This window comes from Ptiloglossa arizonensis, chromosome 3 (genome assembly GCF_051014685.1).
Source record: "Ptiloglossa arizonensis isolate GNS036 chromosome 3, iyPtiAriz1_principal, whole genome shotgun sequence".
NCBI lineage: Eukaryota > Metazoa > Arthropoda > Insecta > Hymenoptera > Colletidae > Ptiloglossa > Ptiloglossa arizonensis.
The window spans coordinates 5963446-5979872 of NC_135050.1; the positions used below are offsets into that span (position 1 = coordinate 5963446).

Consider the following 16427-nt stretch of genomic DNA (forward strand, 5'->3'; position numbering starts at 1 on the left):
TCGTAAGATTCTAAATTCTATCCAACGAATGTGCTATCTTCAACGAATGGAAAGGTTACGTGGATGCAAAGCGAAATAATGAAAGAAAAATACGACTGCGAATTGAATAGTATAGAAATGCTTGTGCAGCAACATTAAAACGTTTGAAACCTTTTTCTCTTAGAATTTCACGGTCAAATAAATTTTGCATTTACTAAACTATACAACAGTACCTATAGTCATGCTATTCATGATTCCATATTTTGTACTGAACGTGTAAAACATTTTGAGTAAAATTTTGAATGGTCTTTCTGCAAAAAATCTGTACAAATTTTTGAGTTCCTATAAAGATTTTTAAAATAATTACTGGTTACAATGCAGTTCTTCAATACAGATTATTCTTCAATGTCTTTTTTCAAGAAACTTCATACTCCAATATCTATACACTCTAGAACTACTGTAGTAGCTGATTAAGATACTACAAGAAATGATAATCGGTAAATATAAGGTGAAAATAATACGGTGGATGGGCAGTGTCTCAAGTTTATATCTTGAGGTTTATAATACGTTATTTTTGTTATAGATAGATAATCGAGAATTATCATATAAATAATTCTCAATGTTCTCAATGTAATCAATGTTCCTTCTGCTAAAACTAGTGACTGGTTTCTGACTAATTTCTGTTACATTATATCAAGTTTTGAATAATACTTGTTTGCATTGATTGATTCTCAATTCCTAAGAAAATTTATAGGAACTATATTTCACAATTTAGTTACTACAATCTTATTTAGATACGGATTTAGTCACGGTGTGTGTTTCAATAAAGCCTGGTTCAACCATTATATACTATGTTTTGATTACTATGAAGGGCGTATCTTTCGTTACTTTTATCACTTCACAATTTTTTTCAAAAATTAATTTAAATGCTCTGAACAGTAAGTTACTTCAGTCTACATTAGATGTAAAGGAAGATTCGATGGTTCTTCATCGTGCGGTTGGCGACCTAATGATTCTGCGCACTTATGTTGCGCAGCCCCTAAATGTATTACTTAAGGCTAAGCAAGTGAAAAGGGTAGTATAAAACTGGTGATACTTTCTTATGTTGGCACGTTTTTTGTCAGGTGCATATAACTATACCGCAGATTTCCATAATGAATTTTCATTGAAAAATCAGATAACTTGTACGGTTGAAGATTAAGTCAATTACTGCGATGACCATACACGAAACATCACAATCATCATCAATAACGAGCGAACAAATCGTTTTTTTTTATTATCACAAACATAATTGGGAACATGAATTATGGTACTTATATTTTACCTGAGTTTTGCACATCGTTGATGACAAATTGTTTGAAATAAATGTATAAATTTACATTCCGTTGAACAATTTGTACAAATTATTACTAACCTTATATAATGGAACTTTTATTGTCTGAACTAATAAAGAGATATTAGTAATAATTCTAGATATACTAATAATAGTCTTAATTTTATTTGCTTAAACATTTTTATTTAATATGTGTCTTTCATTGAGCTCTATTGAATAAAGATACTCCACTTCATACATTAATAATGAAGCAACTTATGAAATAATAATGAAATTAAAACATGCTTTCAAGTGGAAGTCGTTCGTATAATGCTTAAATATTTTATTTTTCTAACTCTATCTAACTATTACAAACAGTCAAATCATTTTATAAAACATTAACTTCGTCTGCACACGTGAATTAATTTATGCGAAGAAGCTGAACAGGAAGTTAAACATCAGCAATTACAAAGTTCACGAACTTTATATATAACAACTAAATTAAATTTAAACATTAAGAGTGTTTTAAATGTAGACCAATTTTACTTATTTCATAAGTATTTTTATTTAAAGTGAGATCGAAATTAACTTTAACTTGTGCAAAATTTGACCCTTCACTATAAATTATATTTTAAAAGTTTATAGTAAGTAATTTTATAATGCCTACTTCCGGATTGACGATGATGTATAACACATTTATATGATGAAAATTCACATCATACGTACTATTATTAGTTTTGATACAGATGCAAATACTGATAAGGCTAGCAACGTAATAACGACAGGAGGAAAAGTCAGAGCCTGTCGTTTCGGTCTTCATATACATACTCGCATCCTCGGTCTTCCTCATAAATGCCAGATAAAATCATGTTATACCTTTAACGTTCTGTTCAGATTTGTATGCATTATTCAAAAGACAATTCTGTTCGAATAACCGATTGAAAGGAGAATCTGACAAAACATTTGGCAACGCGTGTGATGTATCACTCAGATAAACGCATTAGACAGCTGATTTACTCTTTCAATTGATATTTTATTCAAAGGAAGACTGCAGGAATTTTTGTACAACTTCACACGTATTATTGAAAATTGATATACGGGGATTTTCCTGAGAAGAGCATTCAACGTGGATCAAAATATTAAATAAACTGTTTGTATACTGTTATGAAAAACAATAAATTTATATTTATTTGATCACTCATCCTGAGAAAATATCATCCATCAAAGAATAAGTGGAAATAACGAGTATGGTCCGACAAATTCACGAAGTTGTATTCAATTACCTGTTTATCCAACAAATTTTTTATTCATTTCTACGCATTCTACATCTAACTGCATCAATCGTAATCGTATGTTTTGACGAAGTAAAATATAGAATTAAAACATAATCATTATTACGACTTTTCGTTTCATAGTTATATGTACATAATTATTATATCATGTATTGAATTTTTCGTATTCTCATCTTCTCTTGAAGAGCAAAATAAACTCAAATTACATTTTATTGAAAGTCTTCTTTCTCAATGTTTCTAGGTCTTTCGAATACATTGTGTAGTTTAAATTTTTTTGGACATATAATCTTGCTAATGTCATAATAATAAAACAGAGAGTCACAGTTTCTGTGGCTGCACCTTGTGCTTTGAGGGAAATGCTCGTGGTAATAAAATAAAAATAAAGACAAATGCTATTTCTTTCAAAATAAGAAATTTTATCACAGTATTGTTGCAAAAATCTGCAAAAACTATACACAATTATGAAATAAGAAGACATATATTTTCAATGAAAGAAGAATTAACGATAATTACATACTTCGTTGAAACGGAGTCCATAAATATTCAATATTTAAGAAACTCTGTAATAATATAAAAATCATTTCAATGTTGGGATTTGCGTTACGTTGTAACCGTTTAGTTTTCGTCTATGAAAAATAGCATAAAATACATAATTCTTTTAGTTAGATTAAGGTTTACATTTAATTTCTTTGGTCACAAATTGAGTTATGCTGCATTTATTGCAGTAATTACTATCTCGCAACGTGACTCAATCTGCAATCAAGAAAATTAAATGCAAATCTTCCATTGGCAAGCTACATCGATACGAGTGTAGAATTTCGTTAATTATAAATTTAAGATTTGCTCGTAAGATCTTCTGGAGAAACAAATTAACGAATCAAATAATTTGTTTTCGTAGTCAAATAAGAAGTGAAAGATCTAAAAGACTTCATTTATGATTAAAAAACCTTCACGGTTTCTCAAAACATTTGCTTCTAGTGTTCTTTATACTTTCATCCTAAAGAACAATTGAGTTGTCGTAAACACACGACACTGCACACGCAGGTAGTAACTCAGACGAATGTAGAACCCTTGGGGTTTCTAAAGTCTTAAACTTTAACGTTCTCGGAAAGGTGAACTTATAGGTCACATGAAAAAGCCTGGTCAACAATGACTATTAAAACCACTAACACGTGTGTTATATATAACGTAATCAATGTATCTTGAAGAACGTTTTCTGATAGAAAAGAATGTTACGTCTTCAGAGAAAAGGAGCACATACACATTGGTAACTAGAATCTCTAATTAGAATTTGAGCATAATAATCTAAACCAATAATCAACAGATACATGCTCAGAACTGACAATAAAACGAAATTTTTTAGAACTTTTCTAGCGTAATCATTTATTTAAAACATGTTATTAAAAACATATTCATATCATGTCTTCCACCTAATTTGACCACCTGAGAAACACATTATTTATTTGTAAGGGAAAAATATTGTAATAAGCAATACATTTTTTTGAAGGTATGTGTTTCTAGATTTCGAGGTTATTGATATTTAAAAAAAAAAATGGGACTACATAGTTTTATAATCTCAGTATAATGAGATCAAGACCAATTCAATGATCTATGGTAGCATGAGCTTTATGTAATCTCAAGTATGAATAGTGAAACGATTGATGATAAATTTAATCATTTGCTCTTGAGAGATATAATAAGTTTTATTTTTAAATTTCATGTGACTCATATATTTATTACGAGGGTTATAGAAGTTTAAGTTACGGCATGTTATTGTGTGCAATTCACGAAAATGATGCGATCTAAATTAGGCAATTGGCAAAGTATTAAAATTGTAATTGACTGTGCGCAATTTGGTTTTCAATTTCATTTTTACATTCAACTTAAAATATTAAATATTAACGTAAAGATAATCATAATTAATTATATCAAGTTATTAACAGAGACATATATATGTTTATTGAAATTATGTCGTGCATATCCTATACATTATTTTGATGCCAATTCTCTACATAAAAAGACTTGATTCTTACCGACTGTGTTTATTGATCCAACCAAGTCGTTTTGGATATGAATTTCGCTAAGGAATAAAATTGGTGACAAAAGAATATGGTTTATGACTGTGATAATTGTATATACCTTTGTATATACCATTGTATATACCTTTTCAATATTAAATTTTAGATAAAGCGTTTATATTATTGTTTATTAAAATGTTAATCACCTTAACGGAATATTTATAATGTCGAATCGTAAAACAAAGCCGGTTTTGCAATTTACTTTTCAGTTCAGTAATTCTCTCTGTATTACAATTATTAATATATTAAAAATAGATTCTTCGGAGAGTAAAACAAAGAGTATATCAGAAAATATTAATTTTATTTTAAGTTGTTTCCTTTAATTCTTATTTTTTTGTTGCAAGTTTTTATCCATTCGAAACATCATTAAGAAATGTATCTTTGACATTCAAATTTACAAGTTTCATTGTGGACATTTATAAAATAATAATTTCTAGCAAAATTATTGCCATTTAGAGTTAATTATTGTCTTGAAATATAGTTCCCAAATTTAAGAATATCAAGTTCGTAAAATTTCGATAAATCTTGATAACCAGTTCGAGAAACAAATTTTCGAGGGAAACACACTCAATTTGCCAGATGGTGCGTCTGAATAATTTGATATGTTCTCGAAAATATTACACAACTTCGTGAATATTTCGGATTCCCGGATACAATTTTAGAGAAACGTTATAAAATCGTTACAATTAAGAAAACATTCAAACGAAATTTCAGTTCACTCGATTCGACGCTACAATGATTTATCAATTATCTCTTAACCGGTTAATTATTATTTTACCCAGATAATGATAATTTGCGTGTATTTGGTTTATCTAATAAAACCGATTAAACTAGTATTGCTGGTGGATAAGGGCGGAATCGAGCGGCGCCTGTGCGTCAAAATGTGTTTGACGTGAACCACGAGCAAGTATATCGTGAAACACGGAAAATACGGAGAACTGAAAGGAACGGTGATGGATCGATGGAAAGTACTAAAGCTGCCTTTTATAGACCAGGCATAAAGCAGAGCGGAACGTTTATACTCGCGCTTCGTCGGTAGCCGTGTTTATGCGTTCGGCATCAAGCTTTCATTATTCAAAAGGCTCGTTACAACTGGTTACTTTTCTTCCCGGAGAATACGCTACGGGGAAAGAGTGTGCGCAACGAAAACGCATAATTATACCCCGGAAGGTTACAAGAATTTGCACGGGGGGAACGAGAACCTAAATTGTCGATAGGGATGTACGCATGTCATGGACGCGGTTTTACATACGTAATTGCTACCCCTGAACCAAGAAAATAGTGAATCATTGTTTTAACCTACCTTGTGGAACTATTTCATCTTTATCCCTTGTCCAGTAATTGATGGATTTGGGATAAGCCTCCGAATGGCACTCCAAAGTCAACTGGTCTCCTTCCCGAGCACCCACTAATTGATTTTGCACCCAAATCATAGGAGGAACTGGAAGAAGTAAGAAAAATATCCCCCTCGCACGATTACTCTTCATTTGTTTTCTTTAGATTTACTTAGTTCCTATACGTTATATAAAACAATTTAATGATAAATTGCTTATTAAAAATTCTAACGAAGGTGGTAAATCAGTCGGATGCAAGCTATATTTATATTGTATACTTTGTACGTTTCAATCCTAAAGCTTCGAATCTCTTTGCAAACATAAATTTATGAAAATTAAATACGAAATATATGAACATAATAAAATGTAGACAAAAAGACAAAGTAAGTAAAAATGAACAACATTAGACAACATAAAGACAGGTTGTTTCAGAATACTTAAAAACAAGATAAGTCGATTTGTACAATAAATGAAACAAAAATATAAATTATTTGAAGAAAGTCTTCCGATACTTACAGAGTGTAATCTGTTTTCTAAGAATGTCGAAGTAAGTATATATGTATAGCTTATCGCTGACTTGAAGACCCGTGGCAGGAATGCGAGAAAAGTGGAAGGGATACACCTATTCTCACGCATATATTCAATTCTAGTTCGCTATTCGTTGCTGTAGTTACAGACACATGTGGATTGTCTGACGAAGAAGGTAATGAGAGAGAAACATACAGCAGACAGAGCCCCATTGGCGTAGATGCAATATATTACCATGATATAATAATTATATCTAATACATTGGTTATATAATTATCAGTAAAATGAAGTAAAATTCTTTTCAAAAACAAATATAATTTAATAAAAAATTAATTTAGAAATAAATAAAAATAAATTTTCATTCATTTCAAAAGAAATTATATACAGTGTATGGCACATAACTGTTGTCACGATTTTCCAAGTACTTCCAATAGTCTGATGAAAAAATATTTCAGACAAAAGTCTTAATCTAGTCAGTTGCAAATTCAGATATAAAAAAATTTTTCTCAATAAATATTATAATATCTTTCATATGTTGATGTCCGGACAAAATGTATCCATTGCTTTTTTCAAAACATGATTTCTCTTTAAGAAAAACTTAAATTTTTTGGTTTTTATTGTTCTGTTCGTCCTGTATTTCTCATATGCGGTAATAGCAATGTTAAATTTGAATACCTTCGGAACATTGTTCTCTTGGAAATCATGGCTTAATACTTATTTGTGAAAAACAAATTATGTGGAAAATAACAAATGACTAGAGTTAAGTCGGATTGTGTTATGCAAAATATTTGATTCCATTAAGGAAAATTAATTATATTTCAAAATCATCTTTATTAGTCCACCTATAGGAAAACTGTTAATATTACATAATATTCTTTTTTATATTAAATAACTCTTGTAAGATAAAACAAACGTTTTATGCATTAAATATAAGCTTAAACGAATCATCAATAGTTTATAATTTTTTAGTTTTCTATACGTATTGAGATAGGGATGCAATTGAAATCTATTCCTACTACTATGGCAAAGTGCGTGGCTAAGGTTGAGAACGTGCGGCTCATGTGGGGATGGGCGGTCCGACCCTTCTTTGCCTCTGTGCCGTCCCGCGAGTCTTCAAATCAGCGTAAAGCGATACATGATCCTAATGTTAATTGTATGGTTTTTGAATGCATCATAATACAAATGTATGTAGAAACAAACGATGTCTATTAGTTTCAAATGTTTTGTATGGATACTTCTTGTCTACATGAGGAGAAAGTGAATAATAATTAGTATAAAAAAAAATTAATTAGTGTAAAAAATGCATGATTCCATTTAAAAAGTAAATGCAGGTGCATATTATACCCCTGCGCTAAAATGATGTAAATATCATGTAAAAATAGTCATTGCGATGTTCAACATTTTCCTCTATTAGTTATTTATATGTTCAGTTCGAAAAGAGCTATAATTTGCTCTAGTTTCTACAATTACCTTGTATACAATTATGTCTGATTCACCCATAATTCTAAGTGATATTGATACTACTATTAGATATAGAAGGTATGTTTTATAATTCTAATGTATATGCGCTAAAAGTGCATTGTAGTGCTACTTACAATGAACAATCAGCATAATCCTTTTGCTGACAGAAGGTGGCACACGATTAGATGCGATACAAAGATACGATCCCATATGTAATCGATTCACTTTGGTGATATTAAAATTTGGCCCTTCTACGTTTATAACTGGAACATAAATTTTAACATTATGTAGGATTTATAATTTCGGTCTTGTAATTAACAAAGTTTGTACTAATAATATGAGTTCTTTTATGACGATTATGATTGGTTGGAGTCGTTTCATGTAAATACGGAAATTAATAACATGAAAAGATAAATTATTTTGTAATTTTAAATACAAAATTAACTGGTTAGTTGAATTCATAAAGAGGAATTAAAAATACTTAATAAACAAATATTACATTTTAGAGATACCAATTTCTTACTTCATACGTTTAGGTATAAAGTAAGGGTATGTATGGGTAGGTACGTACTATAATGTAGTTGATAACTAATACTGTGGTCAAAATAGTTATATTTGGTTATAGACTCATTTCACGTGCCCTATCAGTAGTAATACAGATAGAATATCATACGTACAAAGTAATGATAATAGTGAAAAGATCTGACTTTACAAGCGAGTATTTTTTTATAAGAAATATTCTTAATATTTTTTAAACAAATAATTTTCTTTTCTTCTACCTTATCTTTTTCGAGCTCCAGTAGCTGCTTCATTTTAGCTATAATATTATTATGATAGTTATATATTTACGTAATATATACACATATATTATGTTACTTTATACTTGTATGAAATTTATATGTACAGAATCAAATGTAATTTACTGTTTAAATAACATTAACTTTTCAACATTTATTTTTATGATGAAAATTAATGAGATACACAATAGTGCTTTTGCTTGTAACCATCAATCAAATTTGTGACTGTATATCATCTGTAACTGTATAATTTTTATTACTTTTGATAAGTATACGAACATTGCAAAAAGAAGAAAGAACATATATCTACTAGTATTTTTATTTTTCCGTAAAATTATAGTATCTATTGAACATTTTTTATTTAAACAGATTAGACGTGTCGTGTATCTTAGTACCACTCGTTGAAGCATCCCGAATTTTTTTTTTTATTTTTTTCTGAAAGTTTCAGTGAAGTTACACTTTCAGACAGGTTGGTATACGAGCGTGAAGTTTTTGAAATGGGCTTGAACAACTTTTTCAGCGTCAGTATATTTCCTGCCACTGCTGTCTCAAATACGATGCAAACTGGATCGAAATTTCCTGTTATAATTTGTTTCGAAAAGTAATCAAAAACACATCCGAATTTAGACATTTTCTTTAAATTTTCATTCGGTTTTTAAAGCTTTGCTTTTCGTGACTTTAGTCAAACATGACAGAGTACAACTATTGATTTTCAATCAATGAAATAATTTTATGTTAAAAATACAACTTTGGAATGTATTTCATATTATGATCGATATTATTATGTAATGTATAACTAATATAAAGAATCTAATGTTTTGGTACATTGGTCGACAAACTATGTTATGTCGTCTATGTAACTCCGTATACATGGAAGTTTATCGGTAGTGTACCCACGGCTTGGTCGACTCTTCTCGTTACTTCTTTTCGTGAGAAAGACGATCGACCGAAGTTACGAACAAGTATTCAGTAAACCTTCAACATGGGTCGTATAGGTTGCTTATTATTGTATGGTTCGCTCGCTGGAAGCGATTTTTAAATAAATTTCCTGATAGAATCACGAAATTACTGGTTCAGTACTCTCCTTCAGTATTCGGAATGTTAGACAGACGTTTCCATTCTCTTCTGAAAGATCATTCTCAAGAATAAAATACGTGAAATCTCTTTATACAGCAACTTTATAGCTTTTAAATCGATTTTTATATGATAATAAACGCAAACTTTCAATGGAATCCAGCTCAATTATGTCGCATAAAAAAAAGTTTTATATTCCTTAAAAAGCTCCTCAAACTCTCTTCGTACAGCTGGTTTCCTATCTTCTATGCAAATGCAATAATACTCCCTTAACTGCCACTATTTCTGCCCCGCTAGCCGCATCCCTTCCCCCCCCCCCCTCTGCAACATCTAATGAAGCATTATTGTATACAGTAATTTGTATCGAACTTGCCGAGATTTATTTATAAAACGCAGTCGGCAATGACTACGGTTATTAAGGAGTTACAGAAGCAGGAGAATAGAATAATTATATTTAACACTTTATTTTTGTACGACTGCTTTGATCGGATATATGTAATTCTTGCAATAAAAATGATACTAAACATGAATGTATTTGAAGGATTTTAAGTTAAGCAAGGAATATGTGATTGGCAAATAACGAGAGAAACGCCCGAAAATAAAATAGTCAACTGAATTTTACTCGTCCTTGTAATTGTGTATTTTTGTTTTTATTATATCACATTCTCTTCCTCAATGGAAGCGTAAGATAAAAGCGATCAAGTTTTGCTTTGTCCCTTTTAAGATGCAGGAATCGAGTTCAGATTGTTCTACAACTTAACAAGTACTGCTGCAACTGCTGTGTATAGCTAGTTTGAAGCTACCTCTTCCCTTAATTAAATAATTCTGATTAAAGTTTTATTTATAAATATACTATAAAAATTTAATGTACCAATTAAACAACAATATTTCATTAATTTCAAATATAGCGTACATTTCCATACCGTCGTGTTATGCGTGAATTTGGATTTATAACTCAATTGTTCAATAGATTCGTTTCAGAAGAGTGGTCTAACGGTCTAACTTATTCTTTTTTATAGATACCTGCAAACGTGATTCATAGATTATTACACATTTTTTGTGCTTCTTTTTAGCGATAGATCGTTTCTTTCAATTGTTATTTTCGTTGCGCAGTAGAATAAGCTGAGGATATTTTTCATAAAATTGGAATAATACTTTACAATTTGCGAACAATTAAAAAACGTAAAATTTTACGGTTACAGTCCAAACAGAAATTTACAGGTAACGGATAACTGAAGTAACAATTTTGGTATTGCCTTCCATATATGGCGCCAAATTTAGTTTACTTACCTGGAAATCTAGGTAGTCTACATCCGCCCGTTAACCGCGATTAAATCTGGTGGAATATTTGCTTCCAGCTAACAAACTGAACGATGCCAAATACGAAAGAACGAAAAGCGTGTAGAATCTAACGAATTGAGAGAGAGTTATCATTTCATTACCTTACAAGTAACAAAATAACTAATTTGTATTTGAAACATTTTACTACTAACATGAACGTTTTATTAGAACACTTTATAGCAAACTACAAGTTAACACTTTAATATAAATATAAAAATTTATCTTCAATTATCAAGTGCAAATTTATGATGTAATTAATTCAATCACAGAGAACATACAGTCAGAGTTTGATCTATCTTTTACTTTTACGGGGTCAGTTTAATGTATTCTTAGCTTTATGTGAGCAGTGCGATGTGTACATGTAAAGTTAAGTATATAAATCGAATTTTTAGTATACCCTACAATTAAGAATTAATCAACCAATTCTATAGGCAAAATTATTGGAATTGTCAAATATGCAGTTGCCAAAACTTTCCGGCCAGACTTTCTTTCTAATGCATTTTAATTGTACTAGCATTTTTTTTTTTTATGAAAAAGGTATTTAAATATAATATTTTGTTGTAAAAGTATAGCATATATATTTATTTCATTAATAAATTATTATATTAATAATTTCTTTACAAAAATCATATTATTAAAATATAATTTATACTGAAATAGAGATTGACAGATGTTTCCGGCCAGATGTAGTTACTTTATATATGCAGGATAATTTTCAGCTACGACGATTGCATGATTTATTTAGTGTTTTTATTCGGTTTATAAACGGACATAGTTACTTTGGGTCTCCAGATGTTACAAATAGCTTGAAACTTGAATAAACTTTAATACTGGTGGAAGAATCTTTTCTTAATCTTCTGTAAATCGGACACTGGTACTTAATAAATAAGTATGACGAAGATTCGAACTGATTCGCTGAGATAAATGGACAGTCTTTTTAATTCTTCACATCTCGATCTTGGGATTAACTCATTCAATATACATACATATGTTGAACGGTATCTACGAAAAGATCTTTTGGAAATTATGGGAGTAGAAGAAGATAAAATTTGGATGGGAAAATTTTCTTTCTGTAGCTTAACGATAGTTAAAACGAATATAACGACCAAAAGACAAGATCATTTCATGTGAAACCGTCACATAATTTGTTTCAGTATTATAATTTTCTAAATTCTAATTCAATTCTTCGGTTTATAATTTCACAATTTATCAAAGGATAATAATAATAATACTATTAGTAAATTACTATCAGTAAATTTACTATTAGTACATTTACTGTTAGTAAATTTCATGAAAAACATACGGATAGGTACTATTTCACAGTATTTATTACTCATTAGTAATAAACTAGTCAAAGGACATCTTATCGTTAGAAAATTTAAGAGGTAAGATATATATTTTTCATGTAAATAGAAAAATGCTTTCTGACATTTCCACGAGATAGTGTTCAAAGTTACTGATCACTTAAGAAAAGTTTCATTTCAAGATCACTTTCGTTTTCTCAAACGAAATTCTATACTGTTCATCAGCTAAACTTGTACGTTATGTGACAAATATTAAATTGTTATTGTCAATTTAAACGACAGGCTCAATTTTACAGAACAATGTCTAGGTAAAATCCCAGATATATCTTGGACTGATTCTTGACAGTCACTGATGTTTTAAGGTGCATCTCGGCCGTTTGGCCCACCAGTTGAAGAGGAAAGCTGATGCACTGACCATTACAATGCCGGGTCCATAAGCTGCTGGCTTTGATGGACACCCGCGTTTATGAGAAAGTGTCTTATGAAGCGTCGACCGTCCTCCAGGGGCTTTCCTCAATAGATCTGTTCGCGAACTCGCATGAAACTTATTACAGTAATCGCTGCGAGCGATGGGAAGTTCTGACGACTAGACACGATACATCACACACTGGAGGCGTGTCTCTATGGGCAGATGACCACCGTGTCCAGGTGGGGGGATCAAATACATACACCTCTCGTCGCTGTATATAGTAAAACGAAACAAACAATATAGCCGTGTCCTCCTTCTGCGAACATGTACTGTCGTAGTTAAGTAAACCGTGGAACGGGGGCAGGAACTCATGGGAGGTCGTTCCCCCTCTTTCGCGCATCGTGTGTTGAAGGTATTAGAATCGTCATACGATTCACGATCCCCTCCCACTCAAATACCTTCAACGCACGTTGCGTGAGGGAGTGGGACAGTCCCAATCGTGTTACCTTCTCCCACTTCTTCCAGTCAGCGATTTAGGGAATGAAATCTGACCACACTGGAGAAGATGTACAATAAGTCGACCTTCCCTTGGCTACACACACACGCGGTGTAGTTTGAGGAGACGGTTGCTTTCTCCGTCCAAGATCAAAAGATCAAGGTCGCGTTGATGGTGTACGGGTCACGACTACCTTTTCGTCCCTGGGCCGCCGGGCGTGACACAGGGAGCCGCGGGTGGTCGTAAGATTAGAGCTCACGACCGCCCTTCGTGCATCTTCCAGGAAAAGAGGGCAGCGAGTGACCGTGGCCGTGCCCTGCCGCCGGGCGTTACGATACCGTGATACGGGGAGGGGCTTGTAAGCGCTCCCCTCCTAATGAAGATACAGAACGCGTACGAACATTGCGCCGTACGGGGGAGGGCACCGGATATTATACTGTTGGCATGTCGAGAACCTCTACGAAATTATGCGAGTGTGGTCACCATGGAAGTTTCAGTGAGCAGATTCCGCATCTGGAGATTCCAGATGCGAGGAATTCTACAATAACCTCGATCCCATCCCGAGGGGTGAGTCTTTGGAAAATTTCCCTCGCGTAAAATAACAGGACTCAATTTTACAGGATCTGTCATAATCGTATTAAGTAACAGGTCAAGTGATCGTATTATGAATTAATGAGATTATTTTATATCGTAATGAAGGAATCTATGAAACAATAAGGAAGAAGATATACTAAACATCGGACGTTCCCAATTTGTTGTTTAAATGCAGGTTCTTTCACTTATATTGTTGCAACTGTTTTTTGTAACCAATAGTCTTCATAACGCAAGAGTCTTAGCAAAAATTTCAAAAATGGAATTTGCTCCTCCTACTTATAATGCAAAGTCAACTGTACGATCATTATCGTAAACCTCAATACCGATTTTAAATAACGAAACACGTTATGCAACTGAACGATTGTGTAGATCGAAGATTTTATTCGCTATTCGCCGAATGTTTGTATACTTTCACGGTCAATTAGCTACAGACACTACTAGCTATGACCCAAATGACAAAGATTTGTTGTTTGGCAAATGCTGAATGTGTGGAACCAGCTTTATCTTACTTTGTCAAAAGAAATACTACAATACGAAACTCGCTACGAAGCACAAGAAAACAAGGTCAAATAGGATACATGTTTACAAGAACTTATTTAACTGATTCCAAATGCTGAGTGCTACATGATATGTATCATCCTACATGACAGCTACGATACTAACACCTGACCCCAGCAGAATAGAAGGCATATTCAGTTTACTTCAAATCTACCCATATTTATCTGAATATTTTTTAAATTTACATAGATACAATTTTCCGTAAACTTAAACTCGTTGACGAAAAAAATTAAATGTAATACTTTTTACATTAAAAACCCTTTATTAATTGTTCAAAATTCTTTTTATTTAGTATATACGCAGAAAAATTAATCGTGTACCAAATGGTAAAAGAGTACAACAATTATATCGTATAATAAACTCTCTTTCATGGTACGATTGTGTTTAATGTAATTTTGTGAATTGCATCAAGTAAAAACTCTAAGAATGAACAATTATGTAATTGTATTCTGTAATCAAATTTCAAATTAAATTAGTCAAAAGAGAAAGGAAATATAGATGTACAACATTAATACATCTTTTTCATAAATCAAATTTAGCTTCAGAAATTAACAATTGATACTCTATGAATCGAAGATTTGAGCCATGTTTCAGGTATTCAAGTAAACAGCAATCTGAACTCATTCAATGTTTCATTGTAAACGGACACAAGAGGCATGCATGCGAAACTCGATACGCGTAGCACCCTTTTGGTGTTTGCCAATTTCAATGCAAATATAGGAAATCTTCCCACCTATGTAAACGTATCACCACCCTCTAACCTATTGGCCTTGCTCGAACGCGGTGTGTTTGCCCTCCCCGGAGACTACGAGACTATGTTACTGCACCACGAATCTGCAGAGAGTATGCTTCCGCAGTTTAACGCAGACATTTGGAACCCTTAAATCCATTTATTAAAATTGACTGTTCTTAAACAACAAATGTATTGTCAAAAATTGATCAATGTTCTATAATTCATATTCCACTTTGGTTGGACATTATTTTGTTTTATGCATTATTAACTACAAAAAGCAACTGCAAATGCAATCTTTTGAAAACTAAAAGTAAATTGATAATTAAGAACCTAGTTATATAAACAAGTATTTTATTTAATATAAAGAAACATACGTAATATTGGTTTCAATCTGTATTATTAGAAGAAACAGAGATCAATTATGGAAGGAATTATGGAAAGCAAGTTGTACTGAGTCAGATAATTAATCAAATTACATTACATACAACTAATCAAATATTCGATGCTGTCTACATTCTACTTACTCATTGAATTGCATTCCCCTAAATCGAAGATCGATTCCCTTCCCCGGAATACATATATAGAGTCAAAATTCATCCAGAAATTAAAAAAATGTTTTTATATTTTTCACTATACCTCCACAAAAGTACTGTCAATGAATTAACGGCGGAAATGAGTTCGAGTACGGTATCATTTAAATTATGTTTAATTATACGTGTAATTAATTATGAACAAACTTAATTTCCTCCTTTATACTCTAATATTCGTTCCAGAAAATAAGACCTCTTATTAAAGTTATTGTAATTTGAAAAAGATACAGTAATGAGGATAATTATTAAAAATATTTATAAAAATGATTAAGTTTAGAATTCAAACAAACAAAACAATATGTTTTATTATAATACCAATGTTTAAAAATAAATCAATGTTTAATTTTTTCAAATTAGGCACAGAGGTAAAATAATTTGCATAAGTAAACAAAAGATTATAATATATAAAGATATAACATATAAAATTAACGATTAACTACTTCAATTGTTTTTAAAAACTTGTGTTGGTTTGCAACGAAAAATTTTGTTCAATTTGATGATTTTAAATTATAAGAAAATAGCAACACAATCAACATATACAATGTTG

At 31.4% G+C, this 16427-nt stretch overlaps 1 protein-coding gene across 1 annotated transcript in view; it reads right to left on the bottom strand.

Moving 5' to 3' along the window:
- Positions 1–16427, bottom strand: part of LOC143144632 (limbic system-associated membrane protein) — a 412619-nt gene that overhangs the window by 24326 nt on the left and 371866 nt on the right. The window contains exons 5-6 of the mRNA XM_076307235.1: positions 8119–8247; positions 5965–6102 (exon numbers count right to left, since the gene is read on the bottom strand). Of these exons, the coding sequence (XP_076163350.1) occupies positions 5965–6102; positions 8119–8247 (267 nt within the window). The remainder of the gene's footprint in view (positions 1–5964; positions 6103–8118; positions 8248–16427) is intronic.